This window comes from Dermacentor albipictus, chromosome 4 (assembly GCF_038994185.2).
Source record: "Dermacentor albipictus isolate Rhodes 1998 colony chromosome 4, USDA_Dalb.pri_finalv2, whole genome shotgun sequence".
NCBI lineage: Eukaryota > Metazoa > Arthropoda > Arachnida > Ixodida > Ixodidae > Dermacentor > Dermacentor albipictus.
The window spans coordinates 7045681-7065510 of record NC_091824.1 but is presented as its reverse complement, the minus strand read 5'-3'; the positions used below and the strand labels follow the sequence as shown (position 1 = coordinate 7065510).

At 47.5% G+C, this 19830-nt stretch overlaps 1 protein-coding gene and 1 long non-coding RNA gene across 15 annotated transcripts in view; one reads left to right on the top strand and one right to left on the bottom strand.

Moving 5' to 3' along the window:
* nab (NGFI-A-binding protein homolog) overlaps nt 1-19830 on the top strand; it is a 1159032-nt gene that overhangs the window by 1057599 nt on the left and 81603 nt on the right. For all 14 annotated transcript variants that reach the window (XM_070536817.1, XM_070536819.1, XM_070536822.1 and 11 more), the window contains 2 exons: nt 6383-6502; nt 11230-11363. In XM_070536817.1, the coding sequence (XP_070392918.1) occupies nt 6383-6502; nt 11230-11363 (254 nt within the window). The remainder of the gene's footprint in view (nt 1-6382; nt 6503-11229; nt 11364-19830) is intronic.
* LOC135917650 (uncharacterized) overlaps nt 1-19830 on the bottom strand; it is a 32531-nt gene that overhangs the window by 11274 nt on the left and 1427 nt on the right. Inside the window, exons 3-4 of the long non-coding RNA XR_010569366.1 lie at nt 4456-4614; nt 3383-3475 (exon numbers count right to left, since the gene is read on the bottom strand). This is a non-coding gene — a long non-coding RNA (uncharacterized lncRNA). The remainder of the gene's footprint in view (nt 1-3382; nt 3476-4455; nt 4615-19830) is intronic.

Here is a 19830-nt window from a genome sequence, read left to right as displayed (position 1 = left end):
TCAGTCCCACCCTATCGCCCGTGGAACGCAACAGCCTTCTTGAGCTCATCGATGAGTTTAAGAGCTGCTTCTCATCCACGTCACGAGTTAGCCAGACTCCGCTCACTAAGCACAGTATTATCAACGATGCCGACGCCAGACCAATTCGGCAGAATCCTTATAGTGTAGCACCTAAAGAGCACGAGGCAATACAAAAACAAGGGAAGACCATTCTTGAGGACGGAGTTATTCGGCCCTCTAAGAGTCCTTGGGCATCGCCTGTCGTATTGGTGAAACAGAAGGACGGTAGCCTGCGCTTCTGCGCGATTATCGAAAACTTAACCACATCACAAAGAAAGACGTTTATCCGCTGCCGCGTATCGACGATTCACTGGACAGGCGACGAAACGCACGTTACTTTTCGTCGATGGACTTGAAAAGCGGCTACTGGCAAATAGAAGTTGATGAGAGAGACCGTGAGAAGACCGCTTTCGTGACGCCCGACGGGCTTTATGAATTTCAGGCGCTCCCCTTCGGTTTGTGTTCTGCGCCGGCAACGTTTCAACGACTAATGAACACGGTACTCTCAGGCCTCAAATGGCAAACCGGTCTGGTGTACCTCGACGACGTGATTGTTTTCTCCGTCACGTTCCAGGAACACTTACAGAGACTAAAGGCGGTCTTTGAAGCAATACGCTTCAAAGCAATACTTTGAAACCTGAAAAGTGCTATTTTTGTATTGATGAACTTCAATTTCTTGGTCACGCTGTTAGTCGTGAAGGTGTCCGACCTGACCCTAATAAAATCTCTGCCGTTGCTAATTTCCGAACGCGATCAGATGAAAAGGCAGTGCGACGTTTTCTGGGCCTTTGCGCCTACTACCGACAGTTTATCGCAGAATTTTCGCGTATCGCATGGCCATTAACGCATTTCGCCAGAGAAGATGTCCCCTTCGTGTGGGGCAAAAACCAGCAACGGGCATTTCACGACCTGCGGTAGTGGCTGCAGACGCCTCCCGTGCTCGCACACTTTGATAAAGACGCTCCTACGATTATTCATACCGACGCTAGTAATGTTGGCCTTGGCGCAGTGCTTGTGCAGCATCAAGACGGCACCGAAAGAGTGATTGCTTACGCCAGCAGGATGCTATCAAGGGCGGAGGCTAATTATTCCACTAGCGAAAAAGAATGCCTCGCACTGGTGTGGGCCGTCCTGAAATTTCTACCATATTTGTATGGTCGGTGTTAAACCGTTGTCAGTGATCATCATGCACTTTGCTAGCTGGCCAATCTAAGCGATCCTGCTGCTCGGCTTGCGGGCTGGAGTCTTCGGCTCCAAGAGTTCGACTTCACGGTTGTCTACAAATCAGGGAAACGGCACAACGACGCCGACTGCCTTTCTCGGTCTCCTGTTGAGACTGCAGTGCACGACGATGATGACGTGGCTTTTCTAGGCGTGGTAGACAGTGTCGCTGTTTCACGCCAGCAACGCGAGGATGCAGAACTTGTTCCTTTTTTCGATTACTTAAAGGGAAGAACAAACAGAGTGCCGAGGTTATTCGCCAGAGGGCGGCCTTCATTCTGCTTACGCCACGACGTTCTCTATAAAAAAAACTTTTCACCTAGTGGCAGCAGGTACTCGTCATTCCCGCATCTCTTTGCGACGAAGTCCTACATGCCTGTCACAACGAGCCGACCGCTGGTCACTGAGGCTACACTCGGACATTGGCAAGAATTAGGCATAAGTACTATTGGCCGAGACTTGCGTCGATCGTGAAACGTTACACACAGACATACCTGGATTCCCAGCGCCGCAAAGCCCTACCCGGCAAGCCAGCTGGACTGCTGCATCCTGTTCAGATACCGCTAGCGCCGTTCGAACAGATTGGCAAGGACCTTTTGGGTTCGTTTCCACTGTCTACTGGCAGAAATAGATGGATAATCGTCGTCACAGATGATCTTACTCGATATGCCGAAACAGGTGCTATCCAACGGGGAACAGCAGCCGAAGCAGCGCGATTTTTCGTCGAAGCCGTCGTTCCAAGGCATGGCGATCCCGCAGTGGTCATAACAGACATAGGATCTGCGTTCACGGCTGCGCTTCTGGACACCGTTTTGCGATTAAGTGGTACCACTCACCGAAAGACTACGGCTTATCATCCCCAAACCAACGGGCTAACAGAACGTATGAATAAGACTCTGGCAGACATGAGCAGTATGTACATCGACGTCGACCACACGAACTGGGGTGAGATTTTACCATATGTTACATTTGCTTATAACACGGCTCGCCAAGAGACAACAGGCGTGACGCCTTTCAACCTCGTTTACGGACGCGAAGTGACAACAATGTTGGATGCAATGCTGCTACATGAGTGCGGTGACGACGAGACTGGTGCCGAGGAGTTTACGCAACGCGCAGAGGAAGCCAGGCAGCTCGTGGGTTGGCGAATCAAAGAAGAACAGGAATACGATGCCCGACACTACAATCTTCGGCACAGACCCGTCACATACAACGTCGGTGACCAGGTGCGGGTCTGGACTCCGATTAGTCGGCGGGGGTTGTCTGAAAAGCTCCTGCGAAGATACTTCCGCCCGTACACAGTTCTGCGCCGCATCAGCGATGTGAATTATGAAGTTGTCCCCGACAGCCATAACTGCTCCAAACGCCGGCGGCATCTGCCCGAGGTTGTGCACGTGCTTCGTATGAAGCCATACATTTCCTCATGACCTCAACTTTGCACCGTCTGTGCACAGCCGTCGGCGGTTGGCGCATCGGGACGATGCCTTTCTTTTTTACAAAGGGGGGGGGGGGGTAAATGCCACATCCTGTATGGTCGCCGCGGGTATGTGCCAGGCGATGAGAACGACGCTGAAGTCGCGCGCGAGTGGAAAAACAGAGACGACAACGACATCGCGTTGACTGCTCTGATAAAGTGCTTTCATACGTACTCTACGCCGGCTTTCCCGTCTCCTACTAGGCTGCGACAATATTTATTATTGTTAACATCGCACAATATAAATACTAGGTGTTCGGTAATGAGTTAATATAGTGCGCCTTAGATTCGCGCTTGAAGGTTTCAAACGCACATGATTTGATATCGGACGGAATCGCATTCCACAGTGATATACCTGAAAAGATGACGGTAAATTTCCCATAGATAGTTGGAATTTTAGGATTGAGCAAATTGTGACATGCGGAAAACTTTGTATTATTATTATTAGTGAGGTCAGTACGGGTAAAACGTTCAATAACTAGCTCCGTGTTTGTGAGGCGGAGCCTTATTACCAACAGCTTATGATTGAATAACATGCGCTGTGCTTCATAATGATAACGTGTGCTTCAGCATATGAACTTTTGCGCACTGCAATGAACAGCCATTATGGGCCTGATGTTTGCTTACCGGTTCTGTGGCCCGCTCTATAGTTGCACTGGTGAGCCGGGGGCTCTTCTTCCTTTGGTGGTGTTATTGTTGTCTAGTTCTCCCGGTTGAGACCTGTATAGAAAAAAAAATGCAGAAATTTGATAATTCGGGAAAAAACTGATCTAAGGAGGATCCTATTGACGCTCATGTTGGCGCTAGTGGGTGCCCTATAGCCGAAAATCAACACTACCTAGCAATCACTGCACAAAAGCAAAATATCCAACTCGTTGATTTTTTTGGTTCTTTTATAGTTTTTTAGCCTTGCAACGCTGCTTTCCGACAGCACCATGAAACGACGCAAGTAATGAAATCCACAAATATTTCAGTGTATAATAAAGCTTCAAACTGCTAGCTCGACGTAAGATTCGGTGCCGTTGAAGTTTTGCCAGCGGCATAGAACTTCCCTCCTTCTACAAGTAACGAGAGTACTGCTCCTCTCCAAGAGATAGAGGCAAATTGTGCTTCTAGCGCAAACCGACACTTCGGAGCTGCTTCATCGTCGGCGTTAAATGATTGTTTTCGCGTCAAGCAAGGTTCGAACTAAATTAGGGTTTTATTTCCAGTGAAGTCGACGCATTGAACAGGAAAGGCAGAAATCCACGGTGCGTAGCGCACCAGAAAATTGTTACAAATAATGCTGTCGTTTGACAAACCAAAGCTATGAAATGCAACAAATTCATTTCGGAAAGTCCACGAAAAGGGATAAAAAATAACGGAGGACTTGACGGTTTGAATGCTACAGACGATTACTAGCGGCGTAATAAAGCGCAAGCCCTAGTGAAAATGCCCGCATGAAATTTCTACGAAAGGACGCCTGGCTACGCAAGCAAGAAATATCGCCAGAAATAATGCAATCTGAGGAAACCGAAACGCAACTACGTCTGCAGTTGTAGCTAGTTCACACGCCGAAACTTCAATGCGCGTGTCCGAATTAAAACTACACGTTCAGATGTTAAAATAACCGAGCTTCGTTATCTGCTGGCTCATAATCATTCAGTAGCAGAAATTAATCATTTCGTAAGCTTAGCGTATGAGAAGAAAAATCGACCTACCGGATAGGTTCACAGCTGTACAGCACGCACTCCTGGGCCCGACGATGCAGAGAAATGGCGGCCGCTGATCAACCTAGAGTGGCCGTCGAACTCAGACGAGTTGTCCAAGTCCCACCGAATTCTTGCAGTTTCCGGTAACTTCGGCCGATTTGAACATCACTGAGATCATGGAGAGCGTTCGTCAACGCGGCCACAACGCGAAGACAGTGACATAAAGTCGCTGGTAGAAATAAATCACCATAATTGCCACCGAAAAGAATCGCCTCTTCTCACGCCATGTTTTTGCTCTTTCTCGACCGGCGCAGTATTTCCTCCGCCATCAAAGCAGCTGCGCACAGAGACGCGACGACTCCTTTCTTAGACTATTTGTTCTCTCCTTTTGCCTTTCGCTTTTCTTTCTCTCTCACAGCATCATCCGGACTGCTCCTTGCACATTTTGCTTTGTAAAACTCATTCAACGCTTCGGCGCAATTTTCCGGCGCCAAATTTGCAGAGTCACATATAAACGTTGTGTTCGCTCATTGGCCGCATACAGCCGTGAGCAGCGGGTCGGCCGCGTTTTGTCACGCACGCTCTCACATGAAAGTACGCACAGCACAGGAGCAATTGGAGATCTGAGGGAGAGGCCTTCGTCCTGCAGTGTACTTAAATTGATTGTTGATGATGTTCCACGCCTTGCTGTCAGGCGGTATGTGAGGGTTATTCTTTAAAACAGGTTTTCCATTCTGCCACGAGAGAAGCTATCAGGTTGTTGGAGTACGGGTTCTCATGCATGCAGGAGAAGGGTATATATGTATGCTATAATCCCGCAATAAATACTCGTTGAAAATTAGCGACAAACCTGTGTCTTCTCTGTGTTCTTTTGTCCTGTTGCTGATGCACTATGGATTTTGCCTCCATCATAATATACCAAGAAGCCCAACGTGCAACTTTAGTTATATTTCTGCACCGTTTTGTCGCTAAAGGTGCTCGTACCTTGTCTTACATTCTTGACAAAGTTATTGTTCGGAATTTTGAGTATGACAGCCCACAGACACCTGTCTTGCGATTCTGTCTTGCGAACACCCATAACGCGTGCCTTTTATGTTAAAGCTTCGCAGACTGAAATATTAAATGTGGGAAGCAATAACAGAAACCTAAAAGTGGTGTTCTTTTTTTGGCGCGGCTTTTCGCAATCTCACGGATCAGCCGATGAAAGAGGCCGCGTTTCTACCAGAAAGCTCACCGTCGTGCATATTGTTCACCGCCAGCGTTTTGCGGTAAGCATTACAGTTGCACAAGCTGGTCGCCTCGTATCTCCGTCTAAATGCTCTGTTAACACCAGGATGAAAAACCAACAATTGCAAGCAGCTGTTCTAGCGCAAGACAGTCTGCAGTTACCGAGAAGCGTGAAAAACAGTCAGGGATCTTTTATTGCTATCGCGTTCTACTCTTAAAGGCGACGCTTATGCGTCCTGCAATTTTTTTTACAGCGGTCGCAGTCTAAGCGCCTTTCATAACCTTGCCTAACATTGCCACACGGCGTACCTCGTACACTGCTTGGTGTGCCCGCCGTCCCAACGTGGATATATAAAATTTGAGAAATCCAATGGGATATATATACGTAACTCCTATTGCTATAACACAATTTCTGAGAAATTCTGCTGTTAAAGAACTCCTTGTGACTGTGAGCCGATGAGGCCCTCGTAAGAGAATGAACTTGCGGGCAGCACTGACCGAGGGACTAAAGAACACTCGCTGCTAGCAAGCCAGGCGAAGCTGGTTTCCTCGGGCGCAATCATACATTTCTCGAGGATAAATATTAGAATATGTTAACTGGTACATCTGTGTGTACCTCCGGCATGACGATTAGAGAACGACCGATTGCTATGGCGAAGCATTTTAAGATTGAAAGACACGCTTGTTGTGTTGATGTTTGTTGGCGCAGCACGTGCTGAGCATGTCCGAGGACGACCCGCGTCGGATGGACGAGATCCGAAAGTACGCTGCCATCTACGGCCGCTTCGACTGCAAGCGCAAGCCCGAGAAGCCGCTCACTCTGCACGAGGTGAGTACGCTCGAGGTTGACTTCCTTGCAGTTCATTCGCGCAAACAACCATATGCGTGCTATCATTGCGGATGGCTATACAAGACTGTCGGACAATTGTATGAGAAATGCAGTGGAACAGGCTAGCTGCTTCGTCATGAACGAATCCTTTCAGCGCAACCATGATGAGGATAGAAAGAAAACGAATGAAAACAGGCCCCGTACACCTTCATTGCAAGCAATGAAAATGCATGCCGACTTTCCGTGCTGAGATGTGTTTTTTTTTCTTTTTAGAACGAGTGCTAGGTGAGCTTTAACGTGAAATCATATATATATATATATATATATATATATATATATATATATATATATATATATATATATATATATATATATATATGGAGAGAGCGAACTTTATTTGTCAGGAAGAGCTCTTAAGCAGAGGTGGTCGGAGCCCCCCAGTCCAGGGCGCCACTGGCCTCTGCCGCCTGCCTGACCTGGCGAATTAAGGACTTTCGTCCTGCGAAGTCGGAACGGACGAGTTGTGCCTCCCATTGCTCCATTGTGGAGGTACATTTAGGCAGGTTTAGGTTTAAAAACAGTGAAGAAGAAACTAGGAATTGGCAAGAATCAGATGTATGCGTTAAGAGACAAATCCGGCAATATCATTACTAATATGGATGAGATAGTTCAAGTGGCTGAGGAGGTCTATAGAGATTTATACAGTACCAGTGGCACCCACGACGATAATGTACGAGAAAATAGTCTAGAGGAATTCGAAATCCCAAAGGTAACACCGGAAGAAGTAAAGAAAGCCTTGGGAGATATGCAAAGGGAGAAGGCAGCTGGGGAGGATCAGGTAACAACAGATTTGTTGAAGGATGGTGGGCAGATTGTTCTAGAGAAACTGGCCACCCTGTCTACGCAATGCCTCATGACCTCGAGCGTACCGGAATCTTGGAAGAACGCTAACATAATCCTAATCCACAAGAAAGGGGACGCCAAAGACTTGAAAAATTATAGACCGATCAGCTTACTGTCCGTTGCGTACAAACTATTTACTAAGGTAATCGAAAATAGAATCAGGAACACCTTAGACTTCTGTCAAGCAAAGGACCAGGCAGGATTCCGTAAAGGCTACTCAACAATAGATCATATTCACACTATCAATCAGGTGACAGAGAAATGTGCGGAATATAATCAACCCTTATATATAGCTTTCATTCATTACGAGAAAGCGTTTGATTCTGTCGAAACCTCAGCAGTCATGGAGGCATTACGGAATCGGGGTGTAGACGAGCCGTATGTAAACATCCTGAAAGATATCTATAGCGGCTCCACAGCCACCGAAGTCCTCCATAAAGCAAGCAACAAAATCCCAATAAAGAAAGGCGTCAGGCAAGGAGATACGATCTCTCCAATGCTATTCACAGCGTGCTTACAGGAGGTATTCAGAGACCTGGATTGGGAAGAAATGGGGATAAAAGTTAATGGAGAATACCTTAGTAACTTGCGATTCACTGATGATATTGCCTTGCTTAGGAACTCAGGGTACCAACTGCAATGCATGCTCACTGACCTGGAGAGGCAAAGCAGAAGAGTGGGTCTAAAAATTAATCTGCAGAAAACTAAAGTAATGTTTAACAGTCTCGGAAGAGAACAGCAGTTTACAATAGGCAGCGAGGCACTGGAAGTCGTAGGGAATACATCTACTTAGGGCAGGTAGTGACTGCGGATCCGGATCATGAGACAGAAATAATCAGAAGAATAAGAATTGGCTGGGGTGCGTTTGGCAGGCATTCTCAGATCATGAACAGCAGGTTGCCATTATCCCCCAAGAGAAAAGTGTAGAATAGCTGTGTCTTACCAGTACTCACCTACGGGGCAGAAATCTGGAGGCTTACGAAAAGGGTTCTACTCAAATTGAGGACGACGCAACGAGCTATGGAAAGAATGATAGGTGTAACGTTAAGGGATAAGAAAAGAGCAGATTGGGTGAGGGAACAAACGCGAGTTGATGACGTCTTAGTTGAAATCAAGAAAAAGAAATGGGCATGGGCAGGAGATATAATGAGGAGGGAAGATAACCGATGGTCATTAAGGCTTACGGACTGGATCCCAAGGGAAGGGAAGCGTACCAGGGGGTGGCAGAAAGTTGGGAGGGCGGATGAGATTAAGAAGTTTGTAGGGACAACATGGCTACAATTAGTACATGACCGGGGTTGTTGGAGAAGTATGGGAGAGGCCTTTGCGCTGCAGTGGGCGTAACCAGGCTGATGATGATGATGATGATTTAGGCAGGCGCAGAGCCGCCTTGAAAGCAGTTCGAATTGATTGTGTTGGCCTGCTTTTCCTCTTCCCTGTTCAGAATTTGGTAAGGTAAGCCATACGTGATCCGACTAATTACAGAGGCCTGTACAAGCCTCAGGGTATCGTCTTCTCGCAGCCCACCTTTTTATACGTCGCTCGACGTATCATTTGGGCTATGTTGTGGGTTGCGGATTTGATGGCTTTGAGCGTCTGTGCTGCTCTCCCGTCGCTGTGAAGCCACAAACACAGGCCTCGCATCGTGGGTACCTCTTGGACCGTGCGGCCATCAACCACAATGTGTATCGACCTTCTGGATTTATAGCCTTTCGTGTGTATCCGGGTGACCTCGGATTTTTAGGGCGCGCACTTCAGCCTGCTTCACCCGGTAAAATTTCTCCACCGCTAATAGAGTGTTTTAGCCGAGCGTGCTTACGCTCCGCTAAGCAGTTAAGCGGAGCGGAAGCGCGAATACGCATGCGCCGTCAGCTCAGCCGTAAGCGGTATAGCGGAGCGAGGAACACGGTCCGCTTAGAAGCTGCATGAGCCGAGCGTGCCGCGCAGCACTTTGGCTTGCGTTGGCGTCAGAACGGATTGGATTGGATGCAGAAAGCAAGCGCGCTGGCTAACACGTGGCGTTCCCTTAGACGGCGCTTTATATTCCATTGGATTAAATGGACCAGTAACGCATTACAAGCGCACGTGTAGATACTTCATAGAGAAATAAGTTATCTATATATATATATAGAAATCTACATATATGTATATACACATCTATATTTTACTCTATAAGAGTGTTCATAAAGTGTTTTGATTTTCTTTCATTACCCTGAATTTAGGCAGGGGGCGCTGCAACTACGAAAGGTCCGCTCCGCTAGGCTAAACGTATAACTAAAACGTGAAAATCGCCCGCCGCTCCGCTGTGGCTTAGCGGGGCAGCTCGGAGCGGAGCGTACCGTAAGGACGCTCAACTAAAACACTTTAATACTGCGCTTTGCGTATATTCTCTATCCCTTACAGAGAACCTCTGCTTGCCTACAGCGTGATGTCGTCCACGTAGAGCGTGTAACCTACTTCGGGTATCCGATCCACATCACGTGCGAGGTGGCACATCGCCATTTTCAAGAGCAGAGGCGATATTGTCGCAGCTTGAGGTGTTCATTTGCTAGGCATTTTAAATGTGTCCGTTGTGATTTGGCCAATATTGATGCGTGCCTCGCGGTTGGAAAGAAGCGTCCTTGTGTAATACGCTCGGCACCACCCGCGAGTTCCTCGAGTATTGCGGCGTGAGAGACGTCGCCGAAAGCTCCTGCGAGGTCTAGTGCTCCAGGACTAGTCTCTCGTCGCTGTACGGTATATTAGTTGGAATTTCCTGTCTAAGTAGAAGGAACGCGTCTTGACACGACAAACGCGTGCGAGATGCCATGGCGGAGTCTGGGAACCGGTTCCGCACTTCCAGGTATCGCTGCAGTCTGCGACGAATCACTTTCCCAGGCAGGACGTGAGTGATACCGACCGGAGTGTATCGATCCAGGGATTCTTTTTTGGTTTGGGGATCATGAGTATTTTAGCCAATTTCTATTCCAGGTGCAAGTCACCCTTGACCCAGTACTCGCTGTTGAATATTTTTGTTATTTTCGCTGGGGCCACCGAATCCATGTTTCGAATCATTGAATTTGTAATGGAATCTAGGCCTAGCGCCGAGATTTTTAACTGCGGCTTGTGGCGCCTCGTACACTTCCGCGTGCATTATTTTCTCGTCTACTTTAGGGTTGGCTTCTCCCGCGTATGGTCTCGTTGTGTAAGGTGATGCCGTCGCGGGTGAGGGTCCTATGTATTTGTTCTGAAGCGCGTTGAGATCACGCCAACGAGCTAGCTAAAAACGAGTCGGCGACGTTCTGCGGAACTGTATCAGGGAATCTGGGAACGAACAGTACGTGGCAAATACTACGGAGCGTGCTAGACCCGATGAGCACCCGTACTGCGAATAACAAGAAGCTTCAAATTATAGCAGACAACTTCGAGTGTACAGACCAATAACTACTCAGCGCCCTTCATAGAGGCAGGATTTATCAAATTGGAAGGAAGTAGTTATATCAGCGCGGCTTCATTAGCACTAATAGAATATTAAGTTGGGTTTTCGAAGGGTTACTTGTGATACTGCGGTGATGTGCGTGCGTGCATACCTATGGTTTCGGATGCATAAACATAGGGCAGCGCTGGTCCTGCTTTCATGCATTTCCATTTGGTCGTCGCCTTGTTTGCGCTGAAAAGTTTCGTCCTTACGGGAAGTGGGCATTCGCCGACTGCTGCGTGAGTGGTGGAACACGCCTTGGAGATGCCGTGTGCGGCCAGTCGGCGCGCGAGTGTTGTGGCACAGTTGCCAGCGCCGCACGTGTGCATGCATGGCGGCGTGGATGGAGAGTGGACACTCTGCGCAGGTGTCGGTGAACGAGGCCGCGGCGCAGATCTGCAAGCACATTCCGGCGCTGCTCACGCGGCGGGACGAACTGTTCCCGCTGGCGAGGCAGGCGGTGCGGGACAGCGGTTACCCTTTCTCCAAGGGCCAGTCAAGGTGAGCCTTGCGTTTGTTTTGACGCTTACCGGTACGCCCTCCTTTCGGGCCCCGCCCTCGAAAGCGATGCCATGCTAGTCGTCCTGCAAATAGTGCAGCGCCACGCTTGTGCATCCGAGGATATTCTGGGGCGCCCTTTTTTTGGTGCTGGCCGGCCGGAAGGGCTTGGGACGCTGCCTTCAAAATCTCACCAGCGCTCTGCATGGGCGCGCCGCGTCTAGAGATGGTGGATGGGCGCAGCCAACCTCTGTTCTTGCTGGTACAAATGTCCTCATTTTTGGTGCTCCTACGGTTTATGCTTTCACATGGTGGCATATTACACGACAAATATAGCGTGGTACATAGAATGGCATTCTAATCAGTTCGTGTTTTTATTACGAGTAGCTCAGAGACTCATTGACAATTCTCGTGTGAAGCTTTAAAACAGCTCAAAAATGTGGGCTATATATTCATGCCATCTGGCGCGCTTCTAACTTATCTTTTACAAGTTAAATCACTATCCCCCCCCCCCCCCGCCCCCAGCCCTAAAAAATTCGAATTCAGTTCCACAAATATTAGCCAAAACGACGTCATGTTATTGCGGGAAATCAATGACATCACAAATATAAGAAATTCAGAACCAACGCACATGTTGGAGTCTGAAGAGAAGCTTGCGCGAAACGGCTTCCTAAGTTCTTTTGAACTAACGGCGATACAGATATTCCGCTGACCTCCTCGTACTCCACTACCCATATATCTGAGCCTCACAAACAGCGGAAGTTGGCCTAGTCAAGCCGCTTGAACTGACGTAGGAACCATTCCATGTTGTGCAGAGTATCTGTAGAATAATGTACTGTAGTGTGCTGTATAGTGTTGTATCGTAATAAATAATGACTTTTGCATAGGCGGTATTCAACCAGTAAGAGATATGACTGCTAATCAAGCTTTAGGGGAAAGTTGGTCTGAAATTGTCTGCGTGTATCTGTTCTCATCATTAGGTGGTACGTACGCTATGAGAACTACTGCTGGACGCGCAATAATTACCATAGAGCATGAAATTTAAGCGCGACGCGAACTCTAAACTCCTGTTTTTATTGAAATAACATTGTTGCGGCGCAACAAAAAGTGGCGCTAGTCAGAAGAAGATGATTTGACTTGTAGAGGTGGAATCGGTCTCGAGAGCCATCTTGTTTGTGCATCGTTGTCTGTCTTGTAAATATTGTAATATATATTTATATGTGACTTCTGCAACGTAACAAAGTGGTGAGAGGTGCGGGATACCCCTGATAAACAACAACTGAGCTCCGCAGTGGTCGTCGCCTCGGACAGGTCAACATGACAGACGAAACAGGACCCGACATGGCGCGGCCTATATCCACGCCTATTAACCTGACGGTTGTGCTGGCTCAGCCGCGGGATCCAGGAACGTTCTGCGGCACGGACCACCTCTACGTGGAAGACTGGATCGCCACGTATGAGCGTGTGAGTGCCCACACGAAATGGGATCTGACGATTATGTTGGCTATCTTGGTCTTCTATCTACAAGGCACGGTGAAGGTGTGGTATGACAAATACGAGGAAGAATGACTGGGACAAGTGCGAACAGAAGCCGAGGGACGTCGGACTATTTGGCCATCCCGCCGGGCGGAAGAGCACCGCTAAGAAAGCGCTAGCGGCCCGCGCCTAGACGTTCACAGAATTATACGTCTCACATCCAGGGACGTGCTGTCTTTGTGCCGTAAGGCCGACAGCGATATGGCTGATTCAGACAAAGTTGGGCATGTGCTGAAGGGGACCGCTGACGATGCTTTCAACCTGCTGTGGAAAAAAAATGTGAAACAGTACAGGAAATCATAAAAGGGCGTTCACGCTTGGAGGAGGCGAAGAGCCGCCGCGTTGCAACGCCGTTCGCACGTCTGCCTAACATAGCTGTGACATCCTCTTCTGACGGCAAGCTAGAAGTGCAGCGAATATCATCATCAGATTACCTGACACGGATAGTGCGGCGACACTTTGAAGCCATGGCTCCTGAAACCCTTTCTTCCCATTCCAGTGAACCGGACAACTTGACTACAGCACCATTTGTGCAGGCAATAATCCACGAAGAACTCGCTAATCGTGGAGTTCATTACGTATGTGTCGATGCCGCTTCACAGCTGTCTGGTGCTCCAGGTGCTTCGACTGGTCCATGGTATCTTGCACGCTACCGAAATCTAGCCGAGTGGCGAATCGCAGACGATCGGCCAACCTGTTTTGCCTGCCGGTGCATTGGTCACGTTGCTCGTCATTGTAACAACCCTACTGTCTGCTCCCGTCTGCGACCACCATTCACCGGTTATTATCGCCCCGAGCAGAGCGAGCGTCATTACCAGCCTTGTTTGGCACTGTAGCAGCGAAACAATGACGCTCGTGCTCGTTGGAACAGTCCCTCGTCGTCCTTCCGACGCCACCAGTCCCGTTCGCCACGTCGACCACTGTCCGCGACGCAGCCCCGACGCCCGTCTCCGGAAAACTAAGCGATGCAGATCCCGGAGGTGACACTGCATTGACGACTCGACCGCAAAACCCTCTGATCACTTTACTGACCAAACAGAACTTGAGGAACGTTTTAGTCAATGGCGCCAGTGTCCCAGCACTCATTGACACTGGCGTGCACGTGTCCGTCATGAGTGGTGCCCAATTGCGCCGACGCCTGAACCAACTTCTCATACCCGCTGCATCACGCACCCTCCGCGTCGCCGACGGAGGAGCGCCTACCGTGCTTGGTATGTGCACCACTCGCATTGGCATCGCGGGGCGCCTAACGAAAGTTTTGTTTGCCGTCTTGGAACAATGCCTTTACGACGTTATACTTGGCATAAACGTTTATCGCCCCATTCAGCCCTCTTAGATTGCGCGTCTAGTGTCAGCCAACTTAAATGGACCCATGGCTGATATAGCCCACCAGTCACATAGCAACGGTTATGCTCTCCCGAAGGGATCCGCCTGTCGCCTCAAGCCACTACGGACGTCACTCTACTGTCGTTCCAATCTGTTCCTGATGGTGTCTATGTATTATGTCGCACCGCTGACATACTGCTTGAAAGAAATTTGGCCATTCCCAATACAGTGCTGACTGTTACCAGCACTTAAACTTCGCTCCCTCTCCTTAACTTTAACTACTCGACTGAAATTCTTCCCAGAGGCATGGCTTTGGTCAACACCTGTGAACACTTGCGAGATATCGGCTCTTGACGCCGAAATTGGCTCACCCTCTATAGAAGCCCCCGATTCACCAACTCTCACAGGCGAACTTAGAAATGTGATTGCACCTGATATTCTTCCAGCAGAAGTTGCTGACCTCCGCTGTCCCCTAGGAAACCAACCGCAATATTCTTGACATGTTCGGCTGCCCTTTAGCCTGGACATCGGTGGTCACTCAATTATTATTGCGCAACAATAAAGACATGGACGTAAGAGAAGAACAGAAGAAGGAGAAGGTGTACGTGTTCTTCTCTTACGTCCATGTCTTTTTTTGCTGCGCAATAATACTTGAGTCATAGATTACCAACTTGCCCGGTATGCTGCTCTCATCGGTGGTCAGCCATCGTATTTACACCGGAGACGCCAATCCGATATGCCGCCGGCCATACTGGGTTTCACATGCTGAACGACAGGTGATACAACCAGAAGTCGATAAGATGCCCACTAAGGGTGTTATCGAGCCATCTTGTAGTCCGTGGGCGCCCCTTGTTGTCCTTGTTGAGAAGAAGGACGGCAGTTGGCGCTCTTGTGTGGATTGCAGATACCTTCAGAAAATCACACGCAAGGATGTCTACCCCTTGCGCCGTATTGATGACCCCTTGGACTGATTGCGCGCAGCCAATACTTTTCATCGATAGACCTCCAATGAGGCTATTGGCAAATCTTAGTAGATGACATGGACCGTGAGAAAACTGCCTTCGTAACATCTGACGGCCTCTACCAATTCAAGGTTAAGCCGTTCGTCCTTTGTAATGCTCCGACAGCCTTCGAAAGAATGATGGACTCCTTACTTCGCGGCTATAAATGGTCCACATATCTGTGTTATGTAGATGATGTTATGATAACGTCGGCAAGAGTGGGTACCGCTCATTATACAGTGACAAAGGGACCGGCGCCGCTTCCTGGCATATCAAGTTTCTATCAAGTTCCACCACGACTCACTCGCAAACTTGTGACCACTTCATCGCCATAGTCGAGAATAAGTGAACGGGTGCACTTCCGAATCAATGCATCGAAGCATGGGTGATGGCGACTACGCCGACAGCACACGAATGCTTGAAGCGGAACGCTTCGTGACGGTCCACTGAGAAAGCGAGTTATGTCTTTGTTACAGCCTATTACACTGCAAGGAATGTGTGCGTTCGAAGCCTTGCGCGCAGCAGCAAAGAGTCTATTGCCACTGAGAACACCCGCGAGGGATAAGGCAGAAAATAAACAAAGGGCCATCACGCAGGAACTTTATTGGGTTCAGAAACGTGACAAGACGCTGCTTCAAAGTCCTTGCGAAATGGAGAACGAAAAACGAGACCCACTCATGCTGGCCATTCATGAGCGAAAAGATATCACAGCTTGGAATGCATTCCCGCTCCGAGCACCGTCTTCTCGCGCAGTTTTGACAAGGCTTAGCGAGCTGCGAAAAAGCTTTTCCGTGCCCACTGAAGCGGTGGCCATTGCGTCGTGTCTGCCGAAACAGAGGCTTGCTGAGCCGCACCGGGGGGCATGCACCGTGCACATTCGTTGCGAACGCGGCGACCACGGAGGCACCCGAGGCAAATAATGGACGCGTCGCCCGCGCAATCAAACGTGGCAGCGCCCATGGCATTGCCGTGAAAAAGGTCGCCAGACAACGCTTTTCACAGATACAAATGAAGGAGTTCGTAGCGCACACCGCACGCGTTGGGCGCTTTTAGAAAATCTCTTGAGAAATTCATTCCACTCTGTGAAGGTGGATGACCAGCGGAGCTGTATATATGTGGTGATAAACATGTTAATAATAAATATGTAGATTGAAAATAAGACACATGCCACCAGAATTCCGTTTTTTCACGATATTTTGTTATTTTATTAAACTACATACTCATGCTTTTTTTGTAGTTGTTGACCTTCTTTTCTGTGCTTTTTGGGGATCCATTATTTGGTCACTAAGGTGAGCATTTTCTTATCTCTATGATATACGGTCAGTGGCTCTGTGGCGACACCGGAAAGGTTCTTGGAGAATGGGACCGATGACGCGTCGTGGGCACACTTACGTTTGTGTAACGTTGAATAATAATGTTAATACTACTACTACTACTACTACTACTACTACTACTACTACTACTACTACTAATAATAATAATAATAATGTATTCTACAAAGTCACAAAAAAAATCAGCGTACATAACAGGCCTGCCAAAGCCACGCAGGGCTTGAGCGGCAGTGTCTGGCAGGCAGCGGAACAAACACGTATTCAATTGACATTTAAAGTAGTCTATGAATAAAATAAATAAATAAAAAAACTAATAGTTCCCTGAGGCGACTAGTTGTCAATTTGCCTGAGTGCCTTTTTTAACCTGTATTTGGTTTGAGCGCGCAAGACGGTTTGAGACAATTTCTTAATGTATACAGGAACATAGTAGTCTCGTATTCTCTTGCCATATCTTGTACAACGCCTGGGTACACGGTAAAGATTCTTAGGCCGCAAACGAAGTGAGGGAACGTACTTTTCCCTGAAATTACTTTCCCAGAAGTGCTTTAGCAGAACAGTTTCCAGCAGTAGTTGATTAAAGTCTGGCATAAATAGGCTTTTGAAAACGTCACTTTTGTCATTAAGATTTAAATCATAGCTGATGTTTTTTTAGTTTAAAGCGGAGAATAGAGTTGACCCTAGTTTGCGAACGAATTGCACAATGGCCATAAACTGTTATGCCGTACCTTAATACACTATAACACAACGCATCTACAACAACTTTTCGAACATAGGTGGGCATAAAATATCTCAAACTGTATAGCACACAAGATACCGCACGAAGACGTTTGCATACATAATCCAAGTGGGGGTTCCAGGAAAGATCCCTGTCAAAGTACAAACCGAGGTATTTTACTGAAGTCACATAATCTAAAGGTTTACACAGACATGGAGAACACTTTGAATTGTGTAGTACAAACGGGTAACCAATGTGTAGTTTTTTCAGAGGATTGTGAAAACAAATAAGTTTTGTCTTTGACGTATTAATATTGATTAAGTTAGCACAAAACCAGTCCATAGCCTTAGTCGCCATTGCTTGTAAGGAAGTAATAGCATGCCCACAGCATGCGATTACTTCCATTTACTTCAGTTTGTTGATTGAGCTATAATGACAGTATCATCTGCATACTGATACAATCCAACAGGCACCACATCGACAAGGTCATTCACATAAATATTATATAACAGGAATATAGACCCCTGGGGGGACACCATATTTTATTACAACGAAATCACTTTTAGCCAGGCTTAGTGAAACCTGCTGGCGCCTGTGATGCAGAAAGTTTTCCAGGAGTGTCAGGAATGTGCCACGAAATGCTAATATTGAAGGCTTAGTTAATAGAATACCATGAATCACGCTATCGAAAGCTTTGCTGACGTCAAGGAGGATGGCACATACGATCTGATTACGTTCGAAAGACAAGTTCAACATGTCAGAGAGATCTTCAAGAAGTGATTGGGTACCTTTTCTAGGGATGAAACCATACTGTGAAGAAGATAAAATTCCGTGTTTATCCAAGAAACTTATCATTGTTAGTAATAAATGCTCTTCCAATACTTGAGATAAGCAGAGCAACTCAGAAATTGGGCGATAGTTTTCTGTTCTGTTATGTGCTCCTCCCTTATAAAGTGGAATTACTACAGCAGTTTTCATATTTAATAGGACTGTACCACTGGAAATGGTATTGTTAAGTAGTGACAGCAACACATCCTTGATGAGACCAAAGATGGCGCGCAGGTCACTTACATAAATTCCATCGATACCTGGTGATTTGTTACACTTTAGGCTAAAGATAAGTTACCTAAGTTCGTCTTGGGCCAGCCAAGGCAAGTGCGCAGACTCCAATGTACTATTATGCAAAGTACACGACGGTGGAAGCGGTGATGCATTACCTGACACTCGAGAGAATGAAGTATTAAAATCATTAGCAAGAGTACGGTCATTACTTCCAAAAGAAATAAAATCGCATTTGTGATTTCGGTGCTTATTAGCACCTCTAAGGTTATCTATTAAGGATCATGCTTTTCTGGTGTCTGTCCGAGCGGATTTAAATTTATTCCGCAAATGCATCCGCTTGGCGCGACGAATCATCGCATTTGCCCCACTTCTGACTTCTTTGAATTCGGACCGCATCGCTTCAGAGGCGGGGCAACGTTTAGTTTGCGCCCAGAGAAGGTCCTTTTCCTTTAATGCAGCCAGTATTTCTCAAGTCATCCTTTTATTTTCCTTGTTACGCTGTTTGACGAGTACGATGCGTGTGGCCGCCTTCTTAAGCCGGTGTAATACCTCAACGAGCCTGTCGTAGATATCGGGTGGTGCAACACTTTTTAAAAACGCGTTCCGGTCATAGTTTGATACTAGAGTGTAGAATGTTTTTGAATCACAGATGGAAACTTCTTTCTTACTGGAGGCCACCGCCGAGGCATACAACCTAGATTGCCGAGTCAACGAGCAACAAAGTAATAATCGGAAAGTTTTGTTTCCACAACCGCAGATTCCAAGATCCAAGCTGAAGCACGAATGGTTATGTGGTCAATGCAGGAAGCGGTAAGCCGGCCAGATAGGTATTCTTCACGCGTTGCATTTTGAACAGTAGTCTGCAGTCCCCATTTCGACAACGTATCAAGGTTATCTGCGACCAAGCCAACTGCAGGGCGTAGTATATCGATATTTATGCCGCCTATCAAGCAGACGTAATCTTCGTGTGACTGAGTCGAGAGTGCGTGATCGAGTTCGGCTAAGAACAATCGACCGTTAAAATGAGGAGGCCGATAAACAGCGAACAGAACCAATGACAAAGTAGGTGCGTTTAGATTTGGCGCGCGTAGGAATATAACCTGCAACCAAGCAACGTGTAATGCTTTAGGCTGTCTGCTGTGACAATAATTTTTGTTATTGCAAGGACATCATAGTCGGAACGAGTAGATGCCGTGATTGCACAAAATTCGTACCAGTGTTTTCGAAAGCTGCGAATATTAACATGTGAGGCACGAAAAGCATCACCTTTGCAAGTATTGAAAAACTTCGAAACCTCTACAAAATTATTGCAAGTCAGAGAGCCAGTATCTGCCATCTTAGCTTATCTTATCCAGGTCCGACTCCTTCTCTACACGGATAAGGGATGCGCCATCACATTTCCTGGCGAAAATCTTGCCATTCCTTGTCCAAATGAACTTGCAGCTCTTTTCCCTCCCTTTCAGACAAGCCAGTCTGAACAGATCCTTGTTGTGCCGGGT